The following is a 27994-nucleotide window of genomic DNA, read 5'->3' on the forward strand; positions in this document are numbered from 1 at the left end:
TTTTCATATTCGTTTTTCATCCATTTTTTTTAATATTCATTCGTTTCCTATCAATTTATTTTCCATATCTCTTCGTTTTCTATCAATCTTTTTCATATCTTCGTTTTCTATATTTTTTCCATATCTCTTCGTTTTCTATAATTTTTCCATATCTCTTCGTTTTCTATAAATTTTTTCATATCTCATCGTTTTCTATCAATTTCTTCCCATATCATCGTTTTCTATCAATTTCTTCCCATATCTCATCGTTTTCTATCAACTTTTTTTCCATATTTCTTCGTTTCCTATCAATTTTTTTTTTTTCATATAACGTGTAAGTGTCCAATTACGCAAGAAAACGAACGAAATACAAAGAGAAATCCAATTAAAACAAACGAAATGTGAAAAAACAAAACAAAAATTAATAAACATGAAAAATAAAGTGACGAGAGAGAGAGAGAGAGAGAGAGAGAGAGAGAGAGAGAGAGAGAGAGAGAGAGAGAGAGAGAGATTAATATAAAACCTCCACCCTTTTACCATTACCCCTTATTCAGTCACGCAAGGCTAAGGAAGAGGAGGAGGAGGAGGAGGAGGAGGAGGAGGAGGAGGAGGAGGAGGAGGAGGAGGAGGAAAACATTAAGAGTAGCGGAGTTAATCATTTCACCTTGACTAGGAAAAAGAAAAAGAAAAAGAAAAGAAAAAATTTAGAGAGAGAGAGAGAGAGAGAGAGAGAGAGAGAGAGAGAGAGAGAGAGAGAGAGAGAGAGAGAGAGAGAGAGAATTAACAAGCTTACTTAAAATCTCTGAAACGAAGAAAAAGATGAGGCAAATGAAAAAAGAAAAAGAAATAGAGATAGAAGAGGGGAAAAAAGGGGAAAAGCAAAAGGGGAAACAGTGAGAGGGGAAAGAGAATGAAAGACATAACCTGAACTCTCAACGAGGTAAAGGGGAAGATGAATCAAAGGGAGAGGGGAAAAGTGAGAGGGAGAGGGGAAAAGTGAGGGGAAAAGATGACTAACTTTTCCTTTTTTCCCCTCTAGATTGTTCTCCTGGCCCTGGTGGCGGTGGCGGCGGCGCAGTTCAACCAGGTGAGAGAGAGAGAGAGAGAGAGAGAGAGAGAGAGAGAGAGAGAGAAGAGAAAAAAGAAAATGAATGAGAATGAAAGAAAAAAAGAATGAATGTGAGAGAGAGAGAGAGAATGAAAGAAAAAGAAAATGAATGAATGAAAGAAAAAGAATGAATGAGAGAGAGAGAGAGAGAGAGAGAGAGAGAGAGAGAGAGAGAAAGAAAGAAAGAAAGAAAGAAAGAAAGAAAGAAAGAAAGAAAGAAAGAAAGAGCAAGAATGAATGAATGAACGAATGAGAGAGAGAGAGAGAGAGAGAGAGAGAGAGAGAGAGAGAGAGAGAGAATTTCAACAATCCCTCCCTCCCTCCTCCACTAATCTCTCTCTTGTTTTCCACCCACTGCCCTTCCTTTGCTAATCTTCTCCATCCTTTCCTCCATAAATTACCTCCCCCTTTATTCTCTCCACTTTTTTTTCCTCCCTTTCACAAATTCCTACCTTTTTTCTCCACCCTTCCTCACTTTTCCCTCCACCCTCCTTCGTCCTCCTTCCTTTGTTTCTACAGCACGTTTCCTTCCTCCAGTTTCCCTCCATCCTTTCCCTCTTTCCTTCTCTTCCTTAATTTTCTCTTCTCTCTCTCTCATCCTTAAAACGTTCCACCTTCCCTTCACTTCTTTCTACCATCCACCTTCTCTCTCTCTCTCTCTCTATCTCTTCTCCATCCACTTCTTTCTACCATCCACCTTCCTCTCTCTCTCTCTCTATCTCTTCTCCATCCTTTATTATCTTTTTATCCACTTCTTCCACTTTCTATCTCATCTTTGCACCATTCCACTTCTCTTCCACAGCCTCGGTTTGGTGGTTCATGTTTTTATTAGTTTCTTCTCTCCTCTTCTTCTTCTTCTTCTCTCATCATTATTCCTTCTCTATTCATCCACCCTTCCACTTGTTCTCTTATTTCATCTCTTCCTTCTTCCACATTCCATTCCGCAGTCTCGGTTAGCTGGTTTGTGCCTTTCTATTACTTCATTTCTTTATTCTTCCACTTGTTCTCTTTTCTCCTTCCCTCCCTGAATCATTCCACATTCTATTCCACATTCCTTTCTCTCTTCCACTGCCTAGGTTTAACAATTCATACTTTTTTATTATTTTCTTTTATTCATTAACTTTTCCACTTAATTTTGTCATCCCTGAACCATTCCACCCTCCCTCCACTCTCCCTTCCACAGCCGCAGTTCGCTGGTTCATGCACTCTTCTTCCACTTCGTTTCGTTTCGTTCCTCACCACCTTCCACCCTTCACCAACAGCTTCTCCTTTTTATCCACTTATCCACTTCCTCTCATTATCTCACTCCTCACCACTCCACCCTCCTACACAGCCTTCTCTTTTATCCACCCCTCCACTTGCTCTCAGTATCTCATTCCTTAGCACTCCACCCCTCGCTTCCACTTGATCCCTCACCAAAACACTCCAACCTTCCCTCCACAACCATCCCTCCACTTGCTGTCTCTCACTCCTCATCACTCCACCCTTCCTCTTTTACTTTTATCCACCCTCCTCCACCCTTCTTTCATTCTATCCATCCTCCTCCAGTCCTCCTTCTATCCACCACTACACTTGTTCTTTTTACTCACCCCTCACCACTCCACCCTCCACCTAACCTTACCTCAACACTCCACCCTCCCCTCCACTCACCCTCCACCTAACCACTCCATTCTCCCTCCACCTAACCATCTTCCACCCTCTCTCCAACTTCCACCCCTCCACTCTCCCTCCATCTAACCACCCACCCCTCCACTCTCCCTCTACCTAACCATCCACCTCTCCACTCTCCCTTCACCTAACCACCCTCCACTCCACTCACCATCCACCTAACCACTCCATTCTCCCTCCACCTAACCACCTTCCATCCTCTCTCCACCTAACCACCCACCCCTCCACTCTCCCTCTACCTAACCACCCACCCCTCCACTCTCCCTCTACCTAACCACCTTCCACCTTCCCCTCCACTCTCCCTCCACCTAACCACCTTCCACCTTCCCCTCCACTCTCCCTCCACCTAACCACCCACCAGCTTCCCCTCCACCTAACCCTCCCACTCTCCCCACAGCCTCGTTTCGGTGGTTCGCGTTTCCTCCGGTTTGATGATGACGATTTTGACGATTTCTTTGACGATGACCACGATGACTCCCTGGAGGATCTGTACGAGGACCTTTATGACGAGGATGCCGACGATAGGGCAGAGGCGCGGGCCAAGCTGACGAGGCTGAGAGCGTCTGGCGCCATCACAGGGAACACCTTCAGGAGAAACCGCTTCGTGACTGCCAGGTGAGTGGGTATGGATTTGTGGGTAAGTGGATGGTGGGTGGGTGTGGGTTTGGGTGTGTGTGTGTGTGTGGGTGTTGTTTTTTCATGTTTTTTGCTTCCTTTATTGTTATTTCATGTGTGTGTGTGTGTGTGTGTGTGTGTGTGTGTGTGTGTGTGTGTGTGTGTGTGTGTGTGTGTGTGTGTGTGTGTGTGTGTGTCTTTCCTACAAGTTAAACGCACTAAAACTAATCGCTTTTTCTCTCTCTCCTCACAACACCACTGTCTCTGTCAACACCACCAAAAGGCACAACACCAGAAGCTTCACCGCACCACGACCTTCCTTCAACACCCAACGCCAATCTTTCAACACCCAACGCCAATCCTTCAACACCCAACGCCCATCTTTCAACACCCAACGCCCATCTTTCAACACCCAACCATCCTTCAACACCCAACGCCCATCTTTCAACACCCAGCGGCCTGCAAGCACCTTCAACGCCAACCAGCAAAGCCAACGATCTTTCAACACCCTGGGAAGTCAGTCATTCACCCAGAAGCGTCCCACGTCCTTCTCTTCACCCAACAAGTTCTCCCGTCCTAGTTTCTCGTCCATCAACTCCATTTCCCCCAGTGGCTTCCGGAAGACCTCTCCATCACCTTTCAAGAGTGCGCCTTCGAGTTTCAATTGGCCAGGCGGCAGTGGGTACTATTTCAGCATGAGTACTAATGGTGCCAAGCCTGTTACCTACTTTATTCGGTATGATGATGATTAGATGGTGATTGGTGAAGATTGGTGATTGGGGTTTGTCTGTGTGGGTTCTCTCTCTCTCTCTCTCTCTCTCTCTCTCTCTCTCTCTCTCTCTCCATGTTTGTGTGTGTTGGTGTTTTTTCGAAGTTTTGTCTTTTGTTTGGTTTAATGAAAAAAAAAAAAAAGGTTTGTTTTAGAATTGTGATCTCGTGTGTGATTTTTGAAACTGAAACGCACACACACACACACACACACACAAAGAGAGAGAGAGACACACACACATGGCAACCCCGTCAGTGAGTATACATAAAGTTAACTGCGAATATTTATTATATCACACACGCACACACACGCACACACACACACACACACACACACACACACACACACACACACAAGCTTTATATTTTTCCACACGAACTAATTATTCACCCTCAAATTTCCTGCTCCACTAACAAAACAATGGATAAAACAGCATTGCTAGGTCCACTTTAACAGCATCGCCAGGTCCATATAAACAGCATTGTCAGGTCCACTTAAAACAGCATTGCCAGGTCCACTTAATCCCTTCAATACTGGGACACATTTTTATCTTGCGATTTGTGTAATTAGACCATTTTATTGCCATTAGGAAGGGTCTATGGAGATCAGAAGATTAATGGTCCATGGTCCAGAGTCTTCACTATTTTAACTCTTTCAGTATTGGGACGCAATTTTACCTTGAGATTTGTATGCCATTAGAGCATTTTATTGGCGTTAGCAAGAGTCTATGGAGGTCAGAAGATTAATGGTCACAGACTTCACTATTTTAATCCCCACATGAGTTTCTGCAGCTGTACAGAATCACCAAATAGTCACCAGAATGAATATAGAAACTTACCATGGTACTGAAGGGGTTAAACATTATTACCAGTTCCACTTGCTTAAAAACACAAATTTGAGTTCCTCTTTACTGATAATGAAGAAAATTGACTTGCTGACAACTGAGCATTAATAAATTTTTGCTAACTAATAAGAAAAATGAGCCAAAAAACATTCACAAAACTTTAATGGAACATGATAATAAAAAAAAAAAATTGAGTAAGAGAAAATGCTCAGAAATCAATGTCTTAAATTCTCTATATTAATTATCTTTTTCTTTAGGTATTCTCACCAAAAAATGCTATGATCTCAAACTTATAATGCATCTCTTTACATACGTCCTCACTTTTCATTTGTCTTCTATTGGAAATGTTGAAAATTATGAGATCTATTAATTTTAACCTCACTATTAATTCCACAAACATCCCTTTACTAAAATTGTCCTTATCTCAAACTTACAACACATCTCTTTACATATTTACTTACTTTTCAATCATCTTATATTTGAAAAGTTGAAAAAAAAAAAAATGAGATCAACTAATTCTAACCTCTTTCAATTCTACAAACATCACTCTACTAAAAATGACCTTATCTCAAACTAATAAAGCATCTCTTTACTAGTTACTTACTTTTCACTTATCTTATTTAAGGGAAAGTTGAAAAAATATGAGATTAACAAATTTTACACTTTCTTTCAATTCCACAAACAGTATTGCCAGGACCACTTAACCCCTTCAGTACTGGGACACATTTTCACTCAACGCAACTCAAAATATTAAAGAAAAACCATCAGATCTATTAATTCTAACCTCACTTTTAATTCCAAACATCATCTGTTGACTAAAAAAAAACTCAAACGCAACTCAAAATATAAAACAAAACAATCAGATTTATTAATTATAACTTCACTTTTAATTCCACAAACATCAATCTGTCTACTAAACAAAAAATAAATAAATAAACCGTTAAGACGCAACTCAAAATACTAAAAAAAATCAAACATTTTCGCAAACACCAAAAAACGAAAGGAAAAATAATAATAATAAAAAAAAACAATCGCTCGTCACAAATTCCTCATGTTCCCCGCTTATAATGAGACGTATAAGCCGGAGACGAACCACGAACCTGAACGAAGACAAAATTATGAGTTACGACATACCAATACATTTATTTTTTCTCACACATCGACAAAATAACAAAAAAAATAAACGACGCTGGCAGTGTGAACAAAAGTAAATAAAAAGTTCAGTATTATCGTCATGTTGTATTCATTGTGTTATCCTTCATTATCTTTTGCTTCCTATTAATGTGTTCTGATTCCACCTTAACGACACTGGGTTAGGTTGGGTTGGGTTGGGTTGGGTTGGGTTGGGTTGGGTTAGGTTGGGTTGGGTTGGGAGAGGTGTCTGAAGGAGAAATGCTCTTAAACCAACACTTCTCTGGTTCATTAAGTGTGTGTGTGTGTGTGTGTGTGTGTGTGTGTGTGTGTGTGTGTGTGTGTGTGTGTGTGTGTGTGTGTGTGTGTGTGTAGGCAAACAATAAACTAACACTTTCGGTTCATATTACAATAAAAATTATGCGAAGGATGGAGAAATTTAGAACATGAGCAGAATGATGAGGTGCCAAATAGAACTTGTCTCATTATGGAAAAAAGGAAAATATTTGTCTCATCACCAAAAAAAGGAAAACATGTCTCATCGCAGAAAGAAGAAAATTTGTCTCATCACCAAAGGAGGAAAAAATATTCTCACCACTAAAAATATTTGTCTCCATTATAAAGGAAAATACAGTAAGTCCTCGTTATACGGTACATACACATTCCTGAAGACCTTACTGCAAATCAAAATTACCGTATACCGAACCCATTACAACATGTAATAATAGGGGATGTGTTCCAGCACGTCGAAAGTCACCCTTACACACAAGAAAATAGTCATATAAAAAAAACGTAAAGTACTGCGCAAAAGAAAAACAGAAAATGTTTTTATTTACCTTTCACTTGCCACGTATTCCATCAGATGATGTCCCTCCCAAGGCTAAGGGACAGTAGGAATTTCAGCCCTTATTCATAATATCGACAAAAAACATGCCGTAAGGATTTCACTGTATGTTCAGTGGGAAACGCAGGAAGAGACGGATTGTTGTGGTGGCTGCGGTGTGGTGGCGCTACGGTACGGGGTAAAGTGTAAACAAAACATGAGTGGATACCGTATCTGTGAATTTTTTCTTACCATAAACAGAATCGAGGGTAGTAATTACCAAACACCGTAACTGGGAATTTACCAGATAACGAAGTACCGTATAAGGACTTACTGTATCTGTCCAATTACGAAAAAAAATGGGAAATAATTGACTCATTATGGAGATTGAGAGACTATGCTTCTGGTCTCCCCTTCTAATATACTCACCCTTAGGCCCGGTTCACACCAAGGTTTAACGTCTTCCGTCTTCCGTCATCCGTGGTAAGTGTGACGTCATACGGTTCCGCTTGCCTATGAACCGGGGAATGGTCACTTCTTTCCGCTTCCGTTCCAGCGGAATCCGTTTAGCGGACGAGTTAACTTGAATCCATCTCTCCTTGTGCGGTGTTGCATCCGCTGTTTTCTAAGAATTAAAGTGCTATAATAATTTGGGTGAAACACATATTAATGATAATCAGAAATATTGTAATTGATACATAATATGTTGTACATGTATATGTGTGCGAATTTGTAAAGGACAATTTAAAATTATGCGGAGAAAATGCCTGTGAATGTAGAAGAGGCAACACTGTCTCAGTGTGATGGCAATGCGCTCTGCTACACCGATAGGCTCCCTGCAGTTAGTGTGTGCTTTCTCGAGGTGAGGCTCGAGAAATCTCACAAGGTCATCGAAGGAGTCTGGCGTCATTCTATAGGCTGCATAGAATGAACCTGGGTCAGCCCTCTTTTCAAAAGCCATCAATACTGCCTTTTCTCCACACAAAGGCCTCTCTAGGAGAAGACGTCGTGACCACAACCTTCTCCTCCTTCTGTCCGATTTTCCTCTTCTTGTGCAGCCATGAGTACCCAAATGGCTAAAACATCTTCCTCTTCCTTTCGCATCGCTGACCACACCATGTTGTCCTTGATGCTGTGTTTACAAGCGGACTAGCAGAGACCATCCCATCCGCCGCTTCTCCTGTGACGTCATAAACACGGGAAAACGGACAAAAACAACAGAGACGGAAGACGTTAAGACGTTGGTGTGAACCAGGCCTTACACTACACTCATTCCTGCACTGTACTTACCCTTCCACTGTATTCACCTTTCACAAACACATTACAAGCACACCAGTGACACAGAACACAAATAAACCACAGGCACATGGATATAACAGAACAGTACAGTGGATTCTCAACTTTCTGTACCATGAGTTTTGGGTGCAATTAGACCATTTTATTGACATTAGGAAGGGTCTATGGAGGTCAGATGGTTAATAGCCACAGTCTCCACTATTCTAATTCCTTCAGTACTGGAACACATTTTTACCTTGATTTCTGGGTATGATTAGACCATTTTATTGACATTAGGAAGGGTCTAAGGAGGTCAGAAGGTTAATGGCCACAGTCTTCACTATTTAAATCCCTTTAGTACTGAGACACATTTTTTACCATTAGACCATTTTATTGACTTTAGGAAGGGTCTGTGGGGGGCAGAAAATCAATGGCCAGAGAAAATAATAAAAATAGTAAAAAAAAATAATGAAAAATAGAAGAAAAATAGAAAATTAGTACAAAATAGTTCAAAAAGATTGTACAAAATCATATAAAGAAAATTCTAACTAATTCCTAGATTCCCACATGAGTTTCTGAAGCTGTATAAAATCACCCAATAGTGAGCAGAGTGAATATGGAAAATGTGTCCTGGTATTGAAGGGGTTACACATGATCTTTTTTTTTTTTATTTATTTATCTTTTTATTTATACCATGTGGGCTTTTTCATGGGAATTTCTGGGCTAAAGGGGATACTTTTTGTGGTACCTCCTATCTCAAAGCCCACCCGCTAGGAAACCGTTGCCCCGAGTGAGGAAGCCCAACCTACACTCGGACCGTGGACAGGATTCAAACCCGTGTGCTTGGAGACCCCTCGGACCCCAAAGCAGGCATGGTTCCACTGCACCACGGCAGTTTTGGGGAAGTTTTAAAGGAGTATGCTAATCTTTGCTTTTGTTGCATGTATACTTGTCAGAAATACAGATAAGTAATTTTTTTTGTGTGTGGGGACGCTCATACTAAATTTTTGAAGATACATTACAAATTTTCCTTTTCTTGCATTTACTCACCGAAATAAGAACAAACAAGTAAAGAAGATGAATAAAAAGAAACCTAGGATTGCAAATTTTCTTTCTTTTTTCTTATGGGTTCTGAAAATTGAAGATCCACAGTAAAGAAAATGGAAAATTTGTCTATAACTTACCAAGAGATGACTGGTGGTAGTTGTAGTTGTTGTAGTTGTTGTAGCAGTATCCACTCGTAGTCGTAGTAGTAGTAGTAGTAATAGTATTGTTCTTCACAGCACTTTGAAAACACTAACTCTGCAATGGAGATGGAAAATATACTTATAACTCAAATATATTATTAACATCATTATTACTTTGAGACAAAAAAAGTGAAGGAAAAAAAAAGAAAAAAAAGATGGAGGAGGAGGAGGAGGAGGAGGTAAGGTAACATGAGCCAACTTTCTAATGAACCTTGAAAGAACATCTAGCATTTCTTACCTTGACTTTCACTTCCTTCTCATCAACAGGTGGCACAAAAAAAAAAAAAAAAAAAAAGATTCAAGCCTAGATAATAAAATTAAATAAATAAATAAATGAGATAAAAGAGAAGAGATAAAAGTATGCATCACACAAAGGTCAGTTCCTAATTCCTTCTTTCACATTCAACTCTGAGAAAAAACATCATAATTTTCCAAGTAGCAGATTAAATTTCATCTCTATAATGTGGAAAATGAAAAAAAAAAAAACAATAATGAAAGATATTACGTTTATTTCATACATAAATGCAACTTGTGTCAGTACTAAATATAAAACAATCACACACACACACACACACACACACACACACACACACACACACACACACCTAAGATGGACAATAGAGGAATAAAATGCTATGCCAATCTAAGAAATAACCCACACCAGACACACTAAAAATAATGCTATCCCACTTACTTCATTCTCCTGTGTGTGTGTGTGTGTGTGTGTGTGTGTGTGTGTGTGTGTGTGTGTGTGTGTGTGTGTGTAAAGTTGTAACATATATACAGAATTAAAGGTAAGCTCGATTTGTCAAGTATTTAATATATATCTGACTTCATGAACTGTGTGTGTGTGTGTGTGTGTGTGTGTGTGTGTGTGTGTGTGTGTGTGTGTGTGTGTGTGTGTGTGTGTGTCAAAATTCACATAATTAAAAAACAAAGTGATGTAGGAAGATATATCAATAACAAAACTTAAACCAAAATGAACAAAAAACTACTGATCACAATGTAAAGAAGAAAAAGAAAAAAAAAAAAAAAAAAAAAAGTGGAAAGCAAAAAGTGAAGGTGCAAAAAAAAAAAAAAAAAAAAAAAAAAAAAAAGAAGAAAAATTAAGGCAAAACTAAGCTAACCATACACAAACTAGCCTCTTTCTATTCCCAAATATACTTAACAAAACCAACAAACAACCAAAAAGTGTATATAGCTTCTAGTTTAACCCTTTCAGTACCAGGACACATTTTCATATTTATTCTGCTTACTATTTGCTTTGATACAACTTCAGAAACTTGTGTGGGGATTAAAATAGTGAAGATTCTGGTCATTAAGCTTCTGATCTCCATAGACAGTTAATATGTAAGTAAAATTGTCTAACTGTACCCAAAACTCATGGTAAAACTGTATCCTGGTATTGAAGGAGTTAATAATAGTCATTCATACTCAAACTCAAAAGAAGAGCTTGTTAACTAGTACTTTCAGTGTGACAAGTAATGAATTAATTTGTATGTGTCAAAGGAAACAACTACTAAGGTGAAATATAAAACTGAACAGAAGTGACAAGAAAGTGTTACATTCATCTCAAACATTGTCATGGTAAACTCTAAAGTGAAATGATACACACTAAATGAAGTGACCTGGAGCATACACCAAACCTGATCTGACCTAACCTGACCTAAGCTAACCTCACCTCAACCTCACTTAACTGAACATGACCAAACTTAATCTAATCTAACCTAACCTAAACTAATTAAATCTAATCCCAACTTCGCCACACCGGTAAATATCTAGAAAGGCGTCAGTCAGTACCGTTTTCCCTCCTTCAACACATGTAAAACAACACACTCAAACACCCTCGCCCTAACCACACACACACACTTCAATGCACACAGTATGCAATACAGTGGCAGATCCAGGGTTGTGGGGAGTCCAAGTGGTCTGGAATCTCACCCCAAAGCAGCATAACCTAACTCAGCTCCTCTCTGGTGTGAGCTATTTTTGTCAACAAGCTTTCTTATGCTTTTTAAAGTTTTACAAGGGATCCAGCAAGCCTGTCTCTTGCATGTCACACTGATGCCTGCAGTGAGACCAAGTCACCGGTTTTTGTCAGTTGCGGTTTCTGTTGTTTTGGACTTAAATTGTAGTATTGAGGAAAATTCTTATCAGCAGGAGGGGTGCCCCTGCATAGTCAGCTCCTTGTCTGCGCATGCAGTTTGTAAAATGTAACACTGCCCTGAAATTACTCTGCGTCACTGTTCATGTGAGGCCTGTGGTTGCTTGGCTTAAGGCAGCTGTGGCATTAATGGAGTCACTGTGCTCATCAACACAGCGCATCTCGAGGCCATTGAACGCCGAATGGAGAGTTTGTGAGCCAGCTAACTTTAAGGGAACTGGCATTCAAATGGGCCTTTTTTTTATTTATTTTATCTTTCGTTGCCCTTGGCTGGCTTCCCCTCTTGCATGAAAAAAAGCAAGCAGAAATTAACACCAAGATCTCTGTAGTGATGGGGGCACAACAAGCCTGAACTGTCACCATTACAAGCCTCACCAAGATGGACCCCCTCGCTACACACCTTGAGACAGTTACTACTCTACCTTCTCCATCCTCATTATTTCATTGGGCGGCTTACAGCGTCAGCCTGAACCTGCAGCTGAAAGGATTCGCTGTGTTCGCTGCCACCATCACCATATTGAGGCTATGGAGTATGGACCCCCACCAAGACAAAATCCTGGATCCGCCCTGCTTTAACACACTCTCTCTCTCTCTCTAGTTACACACTCCCTTCAATGCACACTGCACTAAATAAAACACTCACACATCACCTCCCTGACCACACACTCACTCACACGGCAGCCAATAACACACGCACACACCCTCTCCCTCGACATGCTCACTCACTCACACTCTCCCTTCAATGCACACGGTAGCCAGTAACACACTCACACACCCTCTCCCTTACCACACACACTTACTCACTCACTCACACACTCCCTTCAATAAACACATACCCAATGACATCAGTAAGAACGAGAAACACTAACAAACTAACCAATATTCAGGCAAGGGTCGGCCGATGAAGGCTCCACGTGCTCTGTCTCAATGTTTACTTCGGTTGCTCATGGCGGCACCGAATCATCTCGACAGTTTGACACATTTTTGGAACTTTGTGAATTAACGGTTTGTTTTCGTGTTTTCTTTGACAAAATCGTGTGGAAAAATACAATGGTTATAATGGTGCAATATACTGACGGGGAAAGGCTGGAAGGGATTTTATGGTGTGAAAGAGAGAGCGAAGAGAGAGAGAGAGAAAAAAAAAAAAAAAAAAGAGCGAAGATAGACAGAGAGAGGATAAAAAGTGAAGATACAAAACAGGGTGGGGGAAAATAAAAAAAGAAAAGAAAAAGAAACAAAAGAAAAGAGATGACATACACTTTTAATTAATAATGTAAACAGTGGTATTCTTTCATTCCTTTTTCTTTCATATTATTTACACTTATATTCTTTTCCCTCAGTCTTTTTAAAGTGCCTAATATTATAATAACCTAAGTAAATGCAGGCTTAACGAGAGAGAGAGAGAGAGAGAGAGAGAGAGAGAGAGAGAGAGAGAGAGAGAGAGAGAGAGAAGGAAGGTTGCTTAATAACTATAATAATGAGTCTTTATCGCTCTCCCTCTCTCGCCACACACACACACACACACACACCAATAAATCGGCAACCGCGACTACAAAATGAGTCATTACCGCTAACAAGACTAAATATAGTCCGCCATCACCTCTTAACGACCAGTTCGGCCATTACAGTCGTTAGTGTTGGAAAGCAAAGACAAAAACTAAGAAAATTATAAGAAAAATTACTCCAATAATGCCAAATTGCACACGTTAGTTAAGAGGAGGAGGAGGAGGAGGAGGAGGAGGAGGAGGAGGAGGAGGAGGAGGAGGAGAGAAGAAGAAGAAGAAGAAGAAGAAGAAGAAGAAGAAGAAGAAGAAGAAGAAGAAGAAGAAGAAGAAGAAGAAGAAGAAGAAGAAGAAGAAGAAGAAAAGTACCATTGGGAAAATTGTTGAGAGAGAGAGAGAGAGAGAGAGAGAGAGAGAGAGAGAGAGAGAGAGAGAGAGAGAGAGAGATTTTAGAATTCTACTAAAATAATAACAATAGTAACAACAAATCACATGACAACTATTCAAATTACAAAAAAAAAAACAACAACCCTTCTTACAATCACCAATCACATAAAAGAAAAAGAAATAAAAAAAAATCAACAACAGCACATTTTCTATTATCACAAAAAAACAGCCTTATTGGGGTTACAAATCTGCTGCTGTTTGTTTTACCGGATCAAGTTAAGATTAGCGAACTTTCCATCTCTATTTGTGTCCCAGCTCCCCCTTCACACCTCTTTGTCTTTTTCTTTTCTTTTTTTATAGAAGAGAAAGCTGACCAAGGGTAACAAAAAAAAAAAAAAAAAAAGCCCACTTGATTGCCAGTTCCCTAAAAGAATAGTAGAGTTAGCCAAAAGTGTGGGACAAATGTCTTGAAACCTCCCTCTTAAAAGGAGTCAAGTCGAAGGAAGGTGGAAATACAGAAGCAGACAGGGAGTTCCAGAGTTTGCCAGTTGACATGTGTGACTGACAATATGATAACCAAATCTAAACTAACTGCGAAGGGGGAACCAGGAAACAAGAAGAGCTGGAGCGTTAGGTTAATCTTGACATGATTCGTTTTTTTTTGTGTTCTATCCTGACTATCCATTCTATTAATCAAGAAGGTTCAATATGTAAGGATTTCTCGATTACATTACATTTGACGAGTTCTTTGCTTTACCTTTTTTTTTTCTAGTTTTAGACATTGATCTCTAAGGGAGCTGGCAATTAAATAGGCCTTTTTTTATCTTTTTTCTTGTCCTTGGCCAGTTTCTCCTCTTACATAAAAAAAAATGAATAAATAAGTTTGTATTTTTAGTAGGCCTATTAAATCATTACTACCATCCCACCACTGCCACCATTTCGTGTTGCCATTAATTCTCTTCACTTATATCTACTCATTACATGTACGTATTTTTGTGTATATCATTGTATGTATTTGTGTATATATTCATAGCTATAGGTTCTGTTTTTCTTACAATTACATTTTTTTTCTTTGCAATTGTAATACGTACTTTCACAACTATCTCTACTTTTATTTCAGCCTGTGTTATCATTAAGACTGAACGTAACAGAACTATCACCACACAACTTAAAGAATAAATGACAAAAAAGACAAAAACGAATCTGGAACTAAATAATAACAACATATATATAATTCACGAACGAATCTGAAAGCACAGTACAAAGTTAAATAAATAGACGATACATTCATCACAACAAATAAACAATAACTGTGTAGGTAGTAACTCTTGTCATCACCATCACCATCACCATCACCACCACCACCACCATCACCATCACCACCATCTCATCATCATCATCATCATCATCGTCATCTTCAATACATACAGGTAAATCTATGAATATTCTTATATGTACAATACTATAAATGAATTAGTCTTTTTTTTTTATAACCAGCTAAATTGTCTTAAAAAAAATTCCTTCACCATCTATCCCTTTTAACATGGCATCTGATCCTCTTTTCCACCCTTAACATTAGAATCCAAACTTTTCTTCACCTAAAAACTCTGAATGCTGTCACACATCACTCTATCAACACCCTTAACTCTAATTTCAACCCCCTTTCTCACCCAATCTTGTTTTATAATAGTATTCTCACTCTAGAAAGGATCAAACACTCTTTCTCATCTTGTAACTTAGAATCCCATTTCATATCGTTCTAACCTTGTATTTTCACCCTATTAACACTCTTAACCTTATTTCTAATCTCCTTTCTCACCCAAAGCTTGAGTTCCGATCCTACTTAAAACGTAGATTCAGTTTTTTATCCCAATATTCCGAATTCTGACACTAGTATCACCCTAATCTTGTAATTTCACCCTATCAACACCACTAACCATATTCCTAATCCTCTTTCTCAGTAAAAGCTTGAGTTTCAGTCCTGTTCTCACTATAAAAAAAAAAACATTCAAATCGTCTTTCTCACCATAAATTCCGAATATGGACTTTTATCATCCTATTCTTATATTTTCACCCTATCAACACCTATATCTAATAAAAGTACCTGAAAGGCCATACATTAGTCTATATACAAGTCACTCCTTCCCCTTAAAATTCCTTGTGCCACCTTAAAAAGAGTTGCTTAAAGGCGTACAGTGAGTTATGTACAGGTTGTTTCTCAGAGAGCTATCACTAAGTTGTAGATTCCTTTTAAAATGTATCAAAAGATTATGTTCCTTTATAATACTAACACCTAAAATAAGACAATTATATTCTTTTCTTTTCAGATTAAATTAGTCTTGCGTTCCTTTAGAAAATATTACCTTAAACAATCATGCTACTTTTAAGATTCGTCACCTCAAAAAATGACGTTCTTTATTTATAGCTTTTTGTTTTTTTGTTAACGAGGCTTTTTGTTCCCTCGTTCTTGTCCTTGGCCAGTTTTCCCCTTACTTAAAAAAAAAAAAAAGGAAAATTACATTGATCTCTGTTCCCTAAGACTCATTCCTTTAAGTTCGCTCCAATCTCCGTCAGCGCGTGGAGACTCAGACAAAAGCAAATTATTAGGATTCCTCTTTGTGAATCTTAAACGTTTAAGTCTTGAAGTGATATTATAGTTATTATTGGCGATAGTGAGAGCTCATCTAGATTATGCTGTGCTGTGCTGTTCTGGTCCCCACATTACAGGAAGGATACAGGTCTAAGTCTAACTACAAAGAGATGACTAAAAGGATACATGGGATGACGGGTGATCCTTACAAAACGAGACCGAGGCTTTTAAATTTATACTCTTTAGAAAGGCGTAGGATAATCTAGTCACTATGAAAGAGGATGAGGGGCGTTCCTTTTCAAAACGAGACTGAAGCTTTTAAATTTATATTCTTTAGAAAGGCGTAGGATAATTTAATGTCCCTACGAAAGATGACTAAAAGGATACAGGGATTGAGGGGTGTTCCTTAAAAAATGAAACTGAAGCTTTAAAATTCACACCCTTTAGAAAGGTTAAGAGGGGGCCTGATAGAGGTTTTTAAGTGGTATAGGAGACATAACAAGGGTGACGTAGGAACAAGGGTGACGTAGGACATAACAAGGATGACGAAGAAACAAGGATGACGAAGAAAACAAGGGTGACGTAGGACATTAACAAGGATGACAAAAAAAACAAGGGTGACGAAGAAAACAAGGATGACGAAGGAAACAAGGATGACGAAGGAAACAAGGGTGACGAAGAAAACAAGGATGACGTAGAAAACAAGGGTGACGAAAAACAAGGGTGACGAAGAAAACAAGGGTGACGTAGGAAAACAAGGATGACGAAGGAAACAAGGGTGACGAAGAAAACAAAGATGACATAGAAAACAAAGATGACGAAGGAAACAAGAGTGACGTAGGACATTAACAAGGGTGACGTAAGCGATATTCTCAAGGTCATCAGGATCGAGCAAGAAATGATGAGTTGAAATTTGAACAAGTTAGAATTCAGAGACAGGAAGAAAGTGACTATCAAATCGACTGTTGGGTGACTGGAATGGACTTGGTAATTAGGTTGTTAGTGTAAGCAGGTTGTTAGTGCTGAATTAACAGGGAGTTTTGAGAGTTGACAGGTCCAAGGATAGGGGATATAGGTCTGAATAGGTGGTTGTTAGTGCTGAATTAATAGGGAGCTTTGAGAGTTGACAGGTTAATGGATAGGAGTGATGGATAGGTTGTTCTTAGTGCTGAGTCAATAGGGAGCTTTGAGAGTTGACAGGTCCAAGGATAGGGATGATTGGTCTGGATAGGTTGTTCTTAGTGCTGAGTCAATAGGGAGCTTTGAGAATTGACAGGTTCATGGATAGGAGAGAGCTTTGGAGAGTTGACAGGTTCGTGGATAGGAGAGAGCTTTGGAGAGTTGACAGGTTCATGGATAGGAGAGAGCTTTGGAGAGTTGACAGGTTCATGGATAGGAGAGAGCTTTGGAGAGTTGACAGGTTCATGGATAGGAGAGAGCTTTGGAGAGTTGACAGGTTCATGGATATGGGTGATGGGTGGAAATAGGTGTGTAGGCTTAAAGAGGGTTTGCCACGTGTAGGCCTATGTGGCTTCTGGCAACTTCCCTTGTTTCCTGTGTTCGTGTGTAGTTATCCAAAAACTGATGTTCCTTTATTTCATCGGCTATAAAAATCTCGTCCTTTTATTACCTATTGCCTAAAAATCATGGTTTCCTTGCTACTTGTCACCTACAAAACCGTCTTTCCTCATTCACTATTCACCTAAAACTGCAATTTTCTTATGTTACCTTAAAAAATTAATTGTGGTTTCCTTAACATTTATCACCTAAAAATTTTCTTCTTCCTTTACTTATCATCTAATAATTTGTTCTTTACGACTCAATACCTAAAAATCCTGGTTTCTTTATTAAAATCACCTAAAATTGTGGTTCCTTTAAACATTCATTACCTAAAAAAATGTAACTCTTAATATTTATCACCTAAATATGGCTTTCTTGATCTAATTCACTTAAAAATTATAGTTTCTTAAAATGTCACCACTAAGAACGTCAGTCCTTTGCAAATGACCACCTAAAGACACCAATCCTTTAAATAATCACACATATAACTTCACTGTCCCTTTAACCCCTTCAGTACCAGGACGCGTTTCCATATTTCACTCTGTCTACTATTTGGTGATTCTATACAACTTCAGAAACTCATGTGGGGGATTAAAATAGTGAAGACTCTAGACCATTAATCTTCTGACATCCATAAACCCTTCCTAATGTCAATAAAAATGATCTAATCGTACACAAATCTCAAGGTAAAAATGTGTCCCAGTATTGAAGGGATTAAAATAGTGAAGACTCTAGACCATTAATCTTCTGACCTCCATAGACTCTTCCTAATGTCAATAAAATGGTCTAATCGTACATAAATCTCAAGGTAAAAATGTATCCCAGTGGTGAAGGAGTTAATTAAACACTACCTAGAAAAAAAAAAAAAAAAAACACGCCATTTCGCAAACATTTATCCTAAAAAAATGTCTTTCAAAAAATGCTGTACGCAACACCAAATGGTCATATCTTACAGTGTTCCCCAGCAATGCCTACTCAGAGCCAGGCCTTGTGGCGCGCCCTCTATGTACACTGCGGCCTTAAATCACTACCCAGGCACCAATATTGTCCTTAAAACACATAAAACTTCCTTAAAATTACTCCCGTCCTCTTTGTGTGTGTGTGTGTGTGTGTGTGTGTGTGTGTGTGTGTGTGTGTGTGTGTGTGTGTGTGTGTGTGTGTGTGTGTGTGTGTGTGTGTGTTAAAGGGTAGGGTTTTCAAAAAGTGAGATTGAAATGAGGCTAAAACAGACAATAATTTGAGTGACCTTGAAAAAAGAAAAAGAAAATTAAATGACCTTTAAAAAATCTTATAAATTGACCTTAGCGTGACCTTAAAATTTTACATAAGTTGACCTTGATCTTAAAATGACTTTCGTATGTACAGTAGGTGTTGAAATCCAATCTTTAACTTCGACCATTCCAAATTTCACCTTTAAACTGAAAAAAAAAAAAAAAAAACGAAATAAAACAAGAAACGAAAAATAACCTTACTAAAACACCAATTTCATGAAAAAAAAAAAAAAACATAACAAGGAATAAATAGGTCTTTTTTTAGCCTGTTTTAGCCCCAGCTCACCTGCCCCAGATGCCCCACTCCCCAGGGTGCGGGAGCGGGGGCAGCTGGGGCGGGGGGGCCTGGGTGTGTCAGACAGGTGTTTCACGGTCGGAGGGTGAGGAGCTTTTAATAGTAATCTGAGACATAGTGGGCGACGGATCTAACGCATCCTGACGAAGTAGAGGCGTGTGTGGGCGACTGTAGGGGTCCTGAGAGAAGTGGTTAGCATTGAACATCGCATTAGGGGAGTCAGGGGTGTGGAGCATTGGGGAGGGGAGCGTAGAGGGGGAGGTGACTGGCGGGGTGGCGAGAACTAGCGGTGATGTCTCTGCTTCCTCACTTGAATCCCTTGTGACCACTTCATGTGAACCCAAGGCGCGGTGTAGACGGTGTTTCAGTCTCCTCAGTTTCTCCAGGGACGTGGCGGAGAGCTGTTCAGTGAGGGACACGTGCTTGACGGCCGCTTCAGGGACGTCAGGGAGGGAAATAAGGGAAGGAGTGCCAGATGGGGGTAGGTCAGTGTGCGGCGTGGCGGGACTCGAGGCGGTCAGCTTGGTGCCCTCCAGAACGAGTGACTGTGGTCTTTCTTTACGTAGTGGTGATGAAGTGGCGGAGGCTGACGACTGCTGCAGGAGAGAGAGAGAGAGAGAGAGAGAGAGAGAGAGAGAGAGAGAGAGAGAGAGAGAGAGAGAGAAGAGAGAGAGACGTGTTAGGATTGTCATATAAAAGAAAAAATTCCCTGCCACAAAAATAATCTCTCTCTCTCTCTCTCTCTCTCTCTCTCTCTCTCTCTCTCACCCGTCTCATCGGGGAGAGGTCTCGCTGCTTGTCGGGGCGGGGCGAGGCTATCCCCTCCTCCTTCTTGCCCTGGGGGAGTCCTGGGGGGCGCTCCGTGAGGCTGTGCTTGGGGGAGGCGGGGCTGGAGGAGCAACGGATGGAGGAGGCCCTAGAGACGGAGGAGGAGAAGGAGGAGGAGGAGATATGAAGGAAGAGAGCGAGGGAAGAAAAATAAGAGACGGGAAGAAAAAAAAAAAAAAGGAAGGAAGGAAGGAAGGAAAGAAGGAAGGAAGAAATAAAGAAAGGTAGAAAGGAAGGGAGAAAAGGAAGAAAAGAAGAAGTGAAGGAAGAGAAAAAGAAAAAGAAAGGAAAAAGGAAAAAAAAACATGAGAATTAATATTTGTAATTGGTATTAATGAAAGATGGGCGCGATGACCCCCCCTAAAAAAAGGAAAAAAGAAAGAAAAAAAGATACAATGAACAATAAATCAATAACAATAATCTAACCTAACCACCACCACCACCACCACCACCTCTATCACCACTACAGACATGACAATTATACAACATTACTACGGCAGCATCAAACAATCTCTCTCTCTCTCTCTCTCTCTCTCTCTCTCTCTCTCTCTCTCTCTCTCTCATTATCTTCTTCCATCTTTCTTCCTCTCCACCTTCCTCCTTTCTTTCCTTTTCTCCCTTCTTCATTTCTCCACTTCCCTCTCCTTCTCTACAACTCTCTCTCTCTCTCTCTCTCTCTCACCTGGACAGCGAGGCGTTATTAGACTTGTAAGGGGAGAAGCTGGAGGAGGCAACAGAAGGGGCGGTAGACTCCTGATCAGAGGTGGGCGCCGTCACTACCTTGTGGGACACCAGCGGGGAGGACTGCAAGTATACCACCTCCAGATCCTTCACCACGCCCCCGCCCGCGCTGCCCTCACCCTCTCCGCCCTCGCCTGGGGGAGATAAAGGAGTGAAAGGAGGTTAAGAGGAGGAGGAATAGGAGGAAAACAAGGAGAGGTATGATAAACGGGAAGAGGAATAGGAGAAGGAGGATGGAAGTACAAGAGAGGTGGAGGAAGAGAAATTGTGGTGGGAGAAGGTGGATGGAAAGGATGGATAAAAGAGAAGGAATAGGAAGGAAGTAAAGAGGTGGAGGAGAAGAAATTGTGGTAAGAGTAAGAGGTGGAGAGTAAAGGATGGAGGAGGAAGAACAGGAACTAGAGAAAAGTGGAGGAAAAGTGGAGAGAGGAGACAGAGTGGTATAAATTGTGGTGAGAGAAGGAAGAAGTGAAGGAGAGTGGAGGAAAGTAAAAGATGGATGAAGAAGAACAGGAGGGAGGTAGAAAGAAGTGGAAGAAAAGTAGAAATTGTAGAGAGAGGAGAAAGAAAGGTCAGGATTGTGGTGAGGAAGAGGAGGTGGAGGAGGAAAGTAAAAGAAAGAGGAGGAAAAGAAAAAGATTATGATGAGAAGAGAGTAAAGAGTGAGGAGAGAAAGAAGTGTCAAGAGTGGAGGAAGAGGAAGAGGAGATGAAGGAAATAAAAGAGTGGAAGGATAAGAAAAAGTAGACAAAAGAGAAATGAAAGAGAAATAAAAAAGGAGATAAAACAAAATACTGAAAAAAAATAACAAAAATAAATAAATCGTAAAGAAATGAGGAAAAATAAAAGAAAAAGAAAAAGAAAGAAGAGAAAAGCAAGAAAGAAGAGACAAATGAAGGAGAAAGGCACGCCAAGGTCACAGGATCACCAGCTGACCTCAATAAGAAAGGTCACATCACTATTTTTTTATTTTTTGTTTTTTCTTTCTTCTCTTACTCTCATATATCACTCAAAGACGCACGCACGCACGCACACACACACACACACACACACACACACACACACACACACACACACACACACACATGCACGCACGCAAGACTCCGGTTACACACGCTCTCTCTCTCTCTCTCTCTCTCTCTCTCTCTCTCTCTCTCTCTCTCTCTCTCTTCCATCTTTCATTCTACTCTTTCAATTTTCTCATTTCCTTTCCTTTCCTGTTTATTTACTCTTTTCACCGCTTTTCCTTCTTTCTTTCTTCTTTCCTTCCTTCCTTCATTCATTCATTCAACTCCCCACAAATACAAATATAGAAAAAAGAAAAAGAAAAGGAAAGAAAACAAAGAAAAAAATGAAAACACACAGAAACACACACATACAGATAAATATACTGACTGATTGATTGATATTTACACACACACACACACACACACACACACACACACACACACACACACAGCTAAACACAGATAAATAGAAAGAATGAAGAGAGAAGTAGAAACACACACACACACACACACAAAAAAAAAAAAAAAAAGAGCTAAACAGATAAATAGATATAGAAAGGGAGATAGATAGGTACTAACACACACACACACACACACACACACACACACACACACACACACACACACACACACACACACACCAATGGGGGGCACGATGAGGGGTGTCTCCTCTCTTCTCCTGCTCCTCCAACACGTCCTCACACGCCTCCTCGTTGAGGGTCTGCAACGCCCCGAAGATCAGCTGTTCCTCCATCGTCACCTGAAACAAAATGACTCCTGTATCATCCTCGGAGTCGCCCTTCTCTTTATTTCCTATTTAGTTTGTTCGGGGACTGGCATCTCAGTGGGTCATTTTTTTTAATAAGTTTTTGTTGGCCTTGGCCGGTCTTCACTCTTACATTGAAAAAAAAAAAAAGAATTAACTGAAGGGGCTGGATTGACTGATTCTTTAAGGCGGGTTCACACGTACCAATTTGCGACTGAAATTACAAGTCGCTAGAAGTATCGACAGTTCTAGTCGGAACACGTCACACATAGCGACTGGAAAGTATCGACTAGTTGGCGCCTTGGCGGGAAGTGAGTGTAAACAAACAGCTTTCCGCCAAGATGTCTTCCTCCAGTGACGATGCTGATGTTTTAATTGGTGTTATTTATTACATTGACAATTGTCAAGGAAATAACCTAATAATTTGTAACTACCGTAAAGGGAGAGCTGTGTCTACAGTAGGTAAACTAACCAGAGGGTAAACTAACCTGACCAATAATTTGTAATCTCCCAATGAGAGGCTTTCACCCACCGTGATGCTCCCTTGCAGTTATCATTCACCTCCAACATGATACTATGTAGTTGTAACAAAAGGGGATATTGTTTCATTAATTAGTTGATGAGTCTATGACCGGTAAGGTTGTATCCTACACCCAACCAATAACTTCAGAGATTATACTTAGAGTAAATTAGCTTAAATTTCTCATAAGGAAATTGTTAATCTTAAGAGGACTATGCACAATTGCAATCAAATTAAATCCTGACAAGTCTTCAGTCCTGACCTCCAGCAACACCCTGCACTGAGAGAAGCACTGCTTGGAAAGTGGCAGCTACTTCCTCCTCCTCCTCAACAACAACAACAACAACAACAACGATTTGCAGAAGCTTTTTATTTTACTGTATAATTCATTTCTGGGATCTCAGATGTGTTCCTTTCCCTCACCAACTCTAACATCTCTGCACCTGGAGACCATATTTCCAAACCTTACTCCATGACGTCACAACGCAAATAAAGTCGCAAATCGACTGAAGAAAACCAACATGTTGGTCTTATTTTACTACTTGTTTTTCCAGTCTCTACCGACTTATAATTTCAATCGCAAATTGTTACGTGTGAACCTGCCTTTATTCATCTATACACAAATGTAAAAGAACATCATTCATGTGTTCTTAATTCCTTGTCTTTTTTGCACGTTACTTTTGTTTATTCATTTATTACACACACTCTCTCTCTCTCTCTCTCTCTCTCTCTCTCTCTCTCTCTCTCTCTCTCTCTCGTTAGTGTTCAGGCTATCCTACCTTACCCTGCCATACTCTACCCTACCCTACCCTACCCTACCCTATCCTACCCCTACCCTATCCTAACCAAACCTACCCTACTCTACCCTACCCTACCCTACCCTATCCTAACCTAACTTAACCAATCTAACCTTACCTTTAACCTAACCACCACCACTACCACCACCACCACACCTGCGGGCCAAGGACAGGTGTGGCGTGAGGTGTGCAGGTGTGAAGGTCAAGACAGCGCAGGTAAGATGTTAATTGCTTTTCTCTCAGGTAATTTTGCAACGTTTTACCTGTTCATTGTTCATTTTTCTCACGTTATTTTTTTTCTTTCTTATTTATCTATCTATTTTTCATCTATTTATCTTTATCCACCTATTTTTATCTATTCATTTTTTATTTATCTATTTTTCATCTATTTATTTTCTATCTATGTATTTTTCGTCTATTTATTCTTTTATCTATTCATCTTTCGTGATTCCTTTTTTTTTTTTTTTTTATTTATTTCTTATTTCTTTATTTTATCTTTTATTTCTTTCAATTTCTTTCTCTTCTCTTATTTTTTCTCTATTTCTTTCTATTTTCTTGTACTTTTCATGCATTTTTCCGGCTTTTAAAAATGTTAACTCGTAAATAAATAAATAAATAAATAAATAAATAAATAAAAAAGTTGTGAATTAGAAAATATAAATAAATAAACAAATAAATAAATACTAGAGATGATATTTTTTTCGTAATGAGCGTGTTTCTCTCTCTCTCTCTCTCTCTCTCTCTCTCTCTCTCTCTCTCTCTCTCTCTCTCTCTCTCTCTCTCTCTCTCTCTTCTTTTCTTTCTCCTTCCATCATCTCTCCTTTTCCACAACTTTTCCTCTCTTCCTAATTCACTATTCTTTCTCTCTCTTCTTCCTTCATTCGTCTCTCCCAATCCTTCTTCTTTTCTATCCTCTCCTCCACTTTTTTTTCTCTCTCTTTCTCCATTCCTCCATAATTCCTCTACTTTTTCTCCTTCTTTCCTTCATTCCTTCTTTCATACCTTCCTTCTTCTTCACTTCTGTTTTCGTTCTCTCTCTCTTACTCTTCCTAATTTTTCTTTCTTCCTTCCTATCTTCTTTCCTCCAGACACACACACACACACACACACACACACACACACAGAGAGAGAGAGAGAGAGAGAGAGAGAGAGAGAGAGAGAGAGAGAGAGAGAGAGAGAGAGAGAGAGAGAGAGAGAGAGAGAGAGACAGACAGACAGACAGACAGACAGACAGACAGACAGACAGATAGATAGATAGATAGATAGATAGATAGATAGATAGATAGATAGATAGATAGATAGATAGACAGACAGACAGACAGACAGACAGACAGACAGACAGACAGACAGACAGACAGACAGACAGATAGATAGATAGATAGATAGACAGACAGACAGACAGACAGACAGACAGACAGACAGACAGACAGACAGACAGAAGAGCAAGAAGTAAGAATTTCAAGGTCACACAACATTGAGGCAAACGAGAAAACAACAATGAATCTCTCTCTCTCTCTCTCTCTCTCTCTCTCTCTCTCTCTCTGCGCGTGACCTCCCCTCCTTGACCCCCTCACCACCACCACTACCACAATAGTCCCGTTCATCTCCCTAAAACACGTTTCCAAAGTGGTAGTAGTAGTAGTAGTAGTAGTAGTAGTAGTAGTAGTGGTGGTGGTGGTAGTAGTAGTAGTAGTAGTAGTAGTAGTAGTAGTAGTAGTAGTAGTAGTAGTAGTAGTAGTAGTAGTAGTAGTAGTAGTAGTAGTAGTAGTGGCGGTATCTTTATAATCTATCTATATACCTAATTACCTTTTTTTATCATCATTTTTTTTCTCTCTCTTTTTTCTTTAAGTAATATTTGTTTTAATTTGTCTTGCTTATTCATTAGTTCATTTTATCAATTTATCTATTTACTCTTCATTCTCTTTTCTTTCTTTGTTGTAGGAAATTTGTGGTGTCGTATTCTTTATTCTATTTTCTCAATTTTTCTATCTATCAATCTATCTCTCTAAGTGCCATATTCAGAAACGCTTCCCTCTCTCACCGCGGCCATTTCCAAACACCACAGAGACGATTAGCCGCGTTATAAAGAGTATTTGTCCTGTTGATGCAGGAAACTTGTTAACATGTCACTAGGATCACAGAAACACCCTTAAAAACCCGTAAACCCGTGTCACTTCAACTAGACCCCTTTGATAATGCAGGAAACTTGTTAACATGTCACTAGAATCACAGAAACACTCTTAAAAACCCGTAAACCCGTGTCACTTCAACTAGACCCCTTTGATAATGCAGGAAACTTGTTAACGTGTCATTAGAATCACAGAAACACCCTTAAAAACCCGTAAACCCGTGTCACTTCAACTAGACCCCTTAGATAATAGTGAAGGTGTCAGTAGAATCATAGAAACACCCTTAAAAGCCCGTGTCACTTCAACTAGACCCCTTTGACAATACTGACGGTGCGGCGAGGAAAGTGTGTCTGAATATGGGCATTTTCATCTCTCTCTCTCTCTCTCTCTCTCTCTCTCTCTCTCTCTCTCTATTTACGTTCATTCATGTATACAAAAAATATGAAAGGTTATATACATTTTTTTCTCAATTTCTTGTATTTTTTTTCACAATTCTTTCTCTTGTTTGTTTACTCTCTCTCTCTCTCTCTCTCTCTTGGCCTTCTACTTTATGTCCCTTTAAATTATCTTTTTTAATTTTGTTTTACGTTTGTCTCTTTTCTTTTTCCTTCCATCCATCCTCTCTCTCTCTCTCTCTCTCTCTCTCTTTCTGATATTCCACTTCGTTTTTGTCTATTTATTTGTTTATTCATTGTTTGTTTTCCTTGTTCACTATCTTTTATCTTTTACATTTACTACTACTACTACTACTACTACTATCTTTAATTTCATCTACTTACCTTTCATATCTAATAATAATAATAATAATAATAATAATAATAATAATAATAATAATAATAATGGTCCATATATTCTTTTCTTCCTTTTCTTTCCTTTTATCAACTTATTCTTTCCCTCTTTTCCTCTTACCTCTTATGCGTTTTCCCCTTTTTCCTCCTATTTATTGTTTCCTGTGTTTTCCTCATTTTCCTTCATTTCTATTCTTCTTTCTACGTTTCAATATTAATTCCTAAACTTATTTTCCCTTTCACAATATTTTTTTTTCATTTTTTCCTCCTTTAACTTTTTTTTTTTAATATTTTCCCTTCCTCACGTTTTCAATTCCTTCATACTTTTCCTTTTCTTCCTTCCATTTTCTTTCCCTCATCTTTTATTTATTTCCCTACCTACATTTTTTTTCTTTTCCATTTCATTTTCCTTCTTTTTTCTTATCTTTTCCTTTTTATCCAATATTTCCCCTTCCTCACGGTTTCAATTCCCTCATATTTTTTTTCCTTCCATTTTCCTTCCCTCATCTTTTATTTCCCTACCTACATATTTTATTCCCCTTTTCACGTCTTTCCTTTATTTTATTTTCATTTTCCTTCGTCTCTTTTTTTAATTTACCTGTTGAATGACAATTTTTGGAATGATCATTTTGGGCAAGAGTTGCGAGTCTTCCTCCTCTTCCTCTTGTTCCTCTTCCTCCTCCTCCTCTTTCCTGGCCGCTCTCCTCCCCTCCCTCTTTCCTCCTATTCCTCTTCCCATTCCCCACTCTCCTTGCTTTTAATGGGGAGAGAAATGGGGAGGGTGAGGTAATGGGGTGATGGGGTAATGGGGTATGGGAGAAATAAATGTGTAGGCAGGTAACATCAATTAATAGGTAAATAAATAAGGGTGGATATACAAAAATAGGTAAATAAAGAAGGGTAGAAATAGACTTAAAAAATAATGGTATAATAATAATAATGATGATGATGATGATGATAGGGATAATAATAATAATAATAATAATAATAATAATAGTCGTTTATATTATTCTTTCTTATCATTATTACTATCATCATTTTCATGCATGCTATCTACTATAATGAAAAAATGGGTCTAAAAATAATGATTCGGTCACCATTATCATTATTATCTTTATTTCCATCATCTTTTTTTTTTTTTTTCCTTCGGTCACTGTTCTAATCATCACCATTATTATCATTACTATCTT

General features: G+C 39.2%; 3 protein-coding genes and 2 long non-coding RNA genes across 6 annotated transcripts in view; 2 read left to right on the forward strand and 3 right to left on the reverse strand.

Annotated features, from left to right (window-relative positions):
* Positions 1 to 4780, forward strand: part of LOC123502537 — a 9851-nt gene extending 5071 nt beyond the window's left edge. Inside the window, exons 2-4 of the mRNA XM_045251656.1 lie at positions 1019 to 1066; positions 3153 to 3370; positions 3654 to 4780. Of these exons, the coding sequence (XP_045107591.1) occupies positions 1019 to 1066; positions 3153 to 3370; positions 3654 to 4122 (735 nt within the window). The 3' untranslated portion in view covers positions 4123 to 4780. The remainder of the gene's footprint in view (positions 1 to 1018; positions 1067 to 3152; positions 3371 to 3653) is intronic.
* A 1920-nt stretch (positions 4781 to 6700) lies between these two features.
* LOC123502538 lies at positions 6701 to 13441 on the reverse strand. 2 transcript variants are annotated; one of them, XR_006674159.1, is made up of 3 exons: positions 12460 to 13441; positions 9397 to 9514; positions 6701 to 7562 (listed from the first exon to the last, which is right to left on the reverse strand). It is a non-coding gene; the product is annotated as an uncharacterized LOC123502538 (long non-coding RNA). The 2 variants fall into 2 exon arrangements; XR_006674158.1 differs by having other exon boundaries at positions 12501 to 13438.
* A 3455-nt stretch (positions 13442 to 16896) lies between these two features.
* Positions 16897 to 17608, forward strand: LOC123502539. Its single transcript, XR_006674160.1, has 3 exons — positions 16897 to 17302; positions 17379 to 17522; positions 17559 to 17608. It is a non-coding gene; the product is annotated as an uncharacterized LOC123502539 (long non-coding RNA).
* An 817-nt stretch (positions 17609 to 18425) lies between these two features.
* On the reverse strand, positions 18426 to 20931 carry LOC123502692. Its single transcript, XM_045251881.1, has 3 exons — positions 20739 to 20931; positions 19997 to 20144; positions 18426 to 19824 (listed from the first exon to the last, which is right to left on the reverse strand). The coding sequence occupies exons 2-3, from the start codon at positions 20003 to 20005 to the stop codon at positions 19288 to 19290; spliced, it is 546 nt and encodes a 181-aa protein (XP_045107816.1). The 5' UTR covers positions 20006 to 20144; positions 20739 to 20931; the 3' UTR covers positions 18426 to 19287.
* Positions 20802 to 27647, reverse strand: LOC123502691 (serine/threonine-protein phosphatase 4 regulatory subunit 2-like). Its single transcript, XM_045251880.1, has 3 exons — positions 27403 to 27647; positions 22446 to 22564; positions 20802 to 20931 (listed from the first exon to the last, which is right to left on the reverse strand). The coding sequence occupies exons 1-3, from the start codon at positions 27541 to 27543 to the stop codon at positions 20913 to 20915; spliced, it is 279 nt and encodes a 92-aa protein (XP_045107815.1). The 5' UTR covers positions 27544 to 27647; the 3' UTR covers positions 20802 to 20912.
* Between the last annotated feature and the right edge of the window lie 347 nt (positions 27648 to 27994).

The sequence above is a fragment of the Portunus trituberculatus genome, chromosome 12, assembly GCF_017591435.1.
Source record: "Portunus trituberculatus isolate SZX2019 chromosome 12, ASM1759143v1, whole genome shotgun sequence".
Lineage (NCBI taxonomy): Eukaryota > Metazoa > Arthropoda > Malacostraca > Decapoda > Portunidae > Portunus > Portunus trituberculatus.

Bases quoted from the DNA above. Each gene is read 5' to 3' on its own strand.
- LOC123502691 (XM_045251880.1), bottom strand. From the start codon at position 27,543: ATGGGAAGAGGAATAGGAGGAAAGAGGGAGGGGAGGAGAGCGGCCAGG. The intron at 22,565-27,402 runs GTAAATTAAAAA...ATTTTGTTTCAG, and splicing joins CAAAAATTGTCATTCAACAG to GTGACGATGGAGGAACAGCT.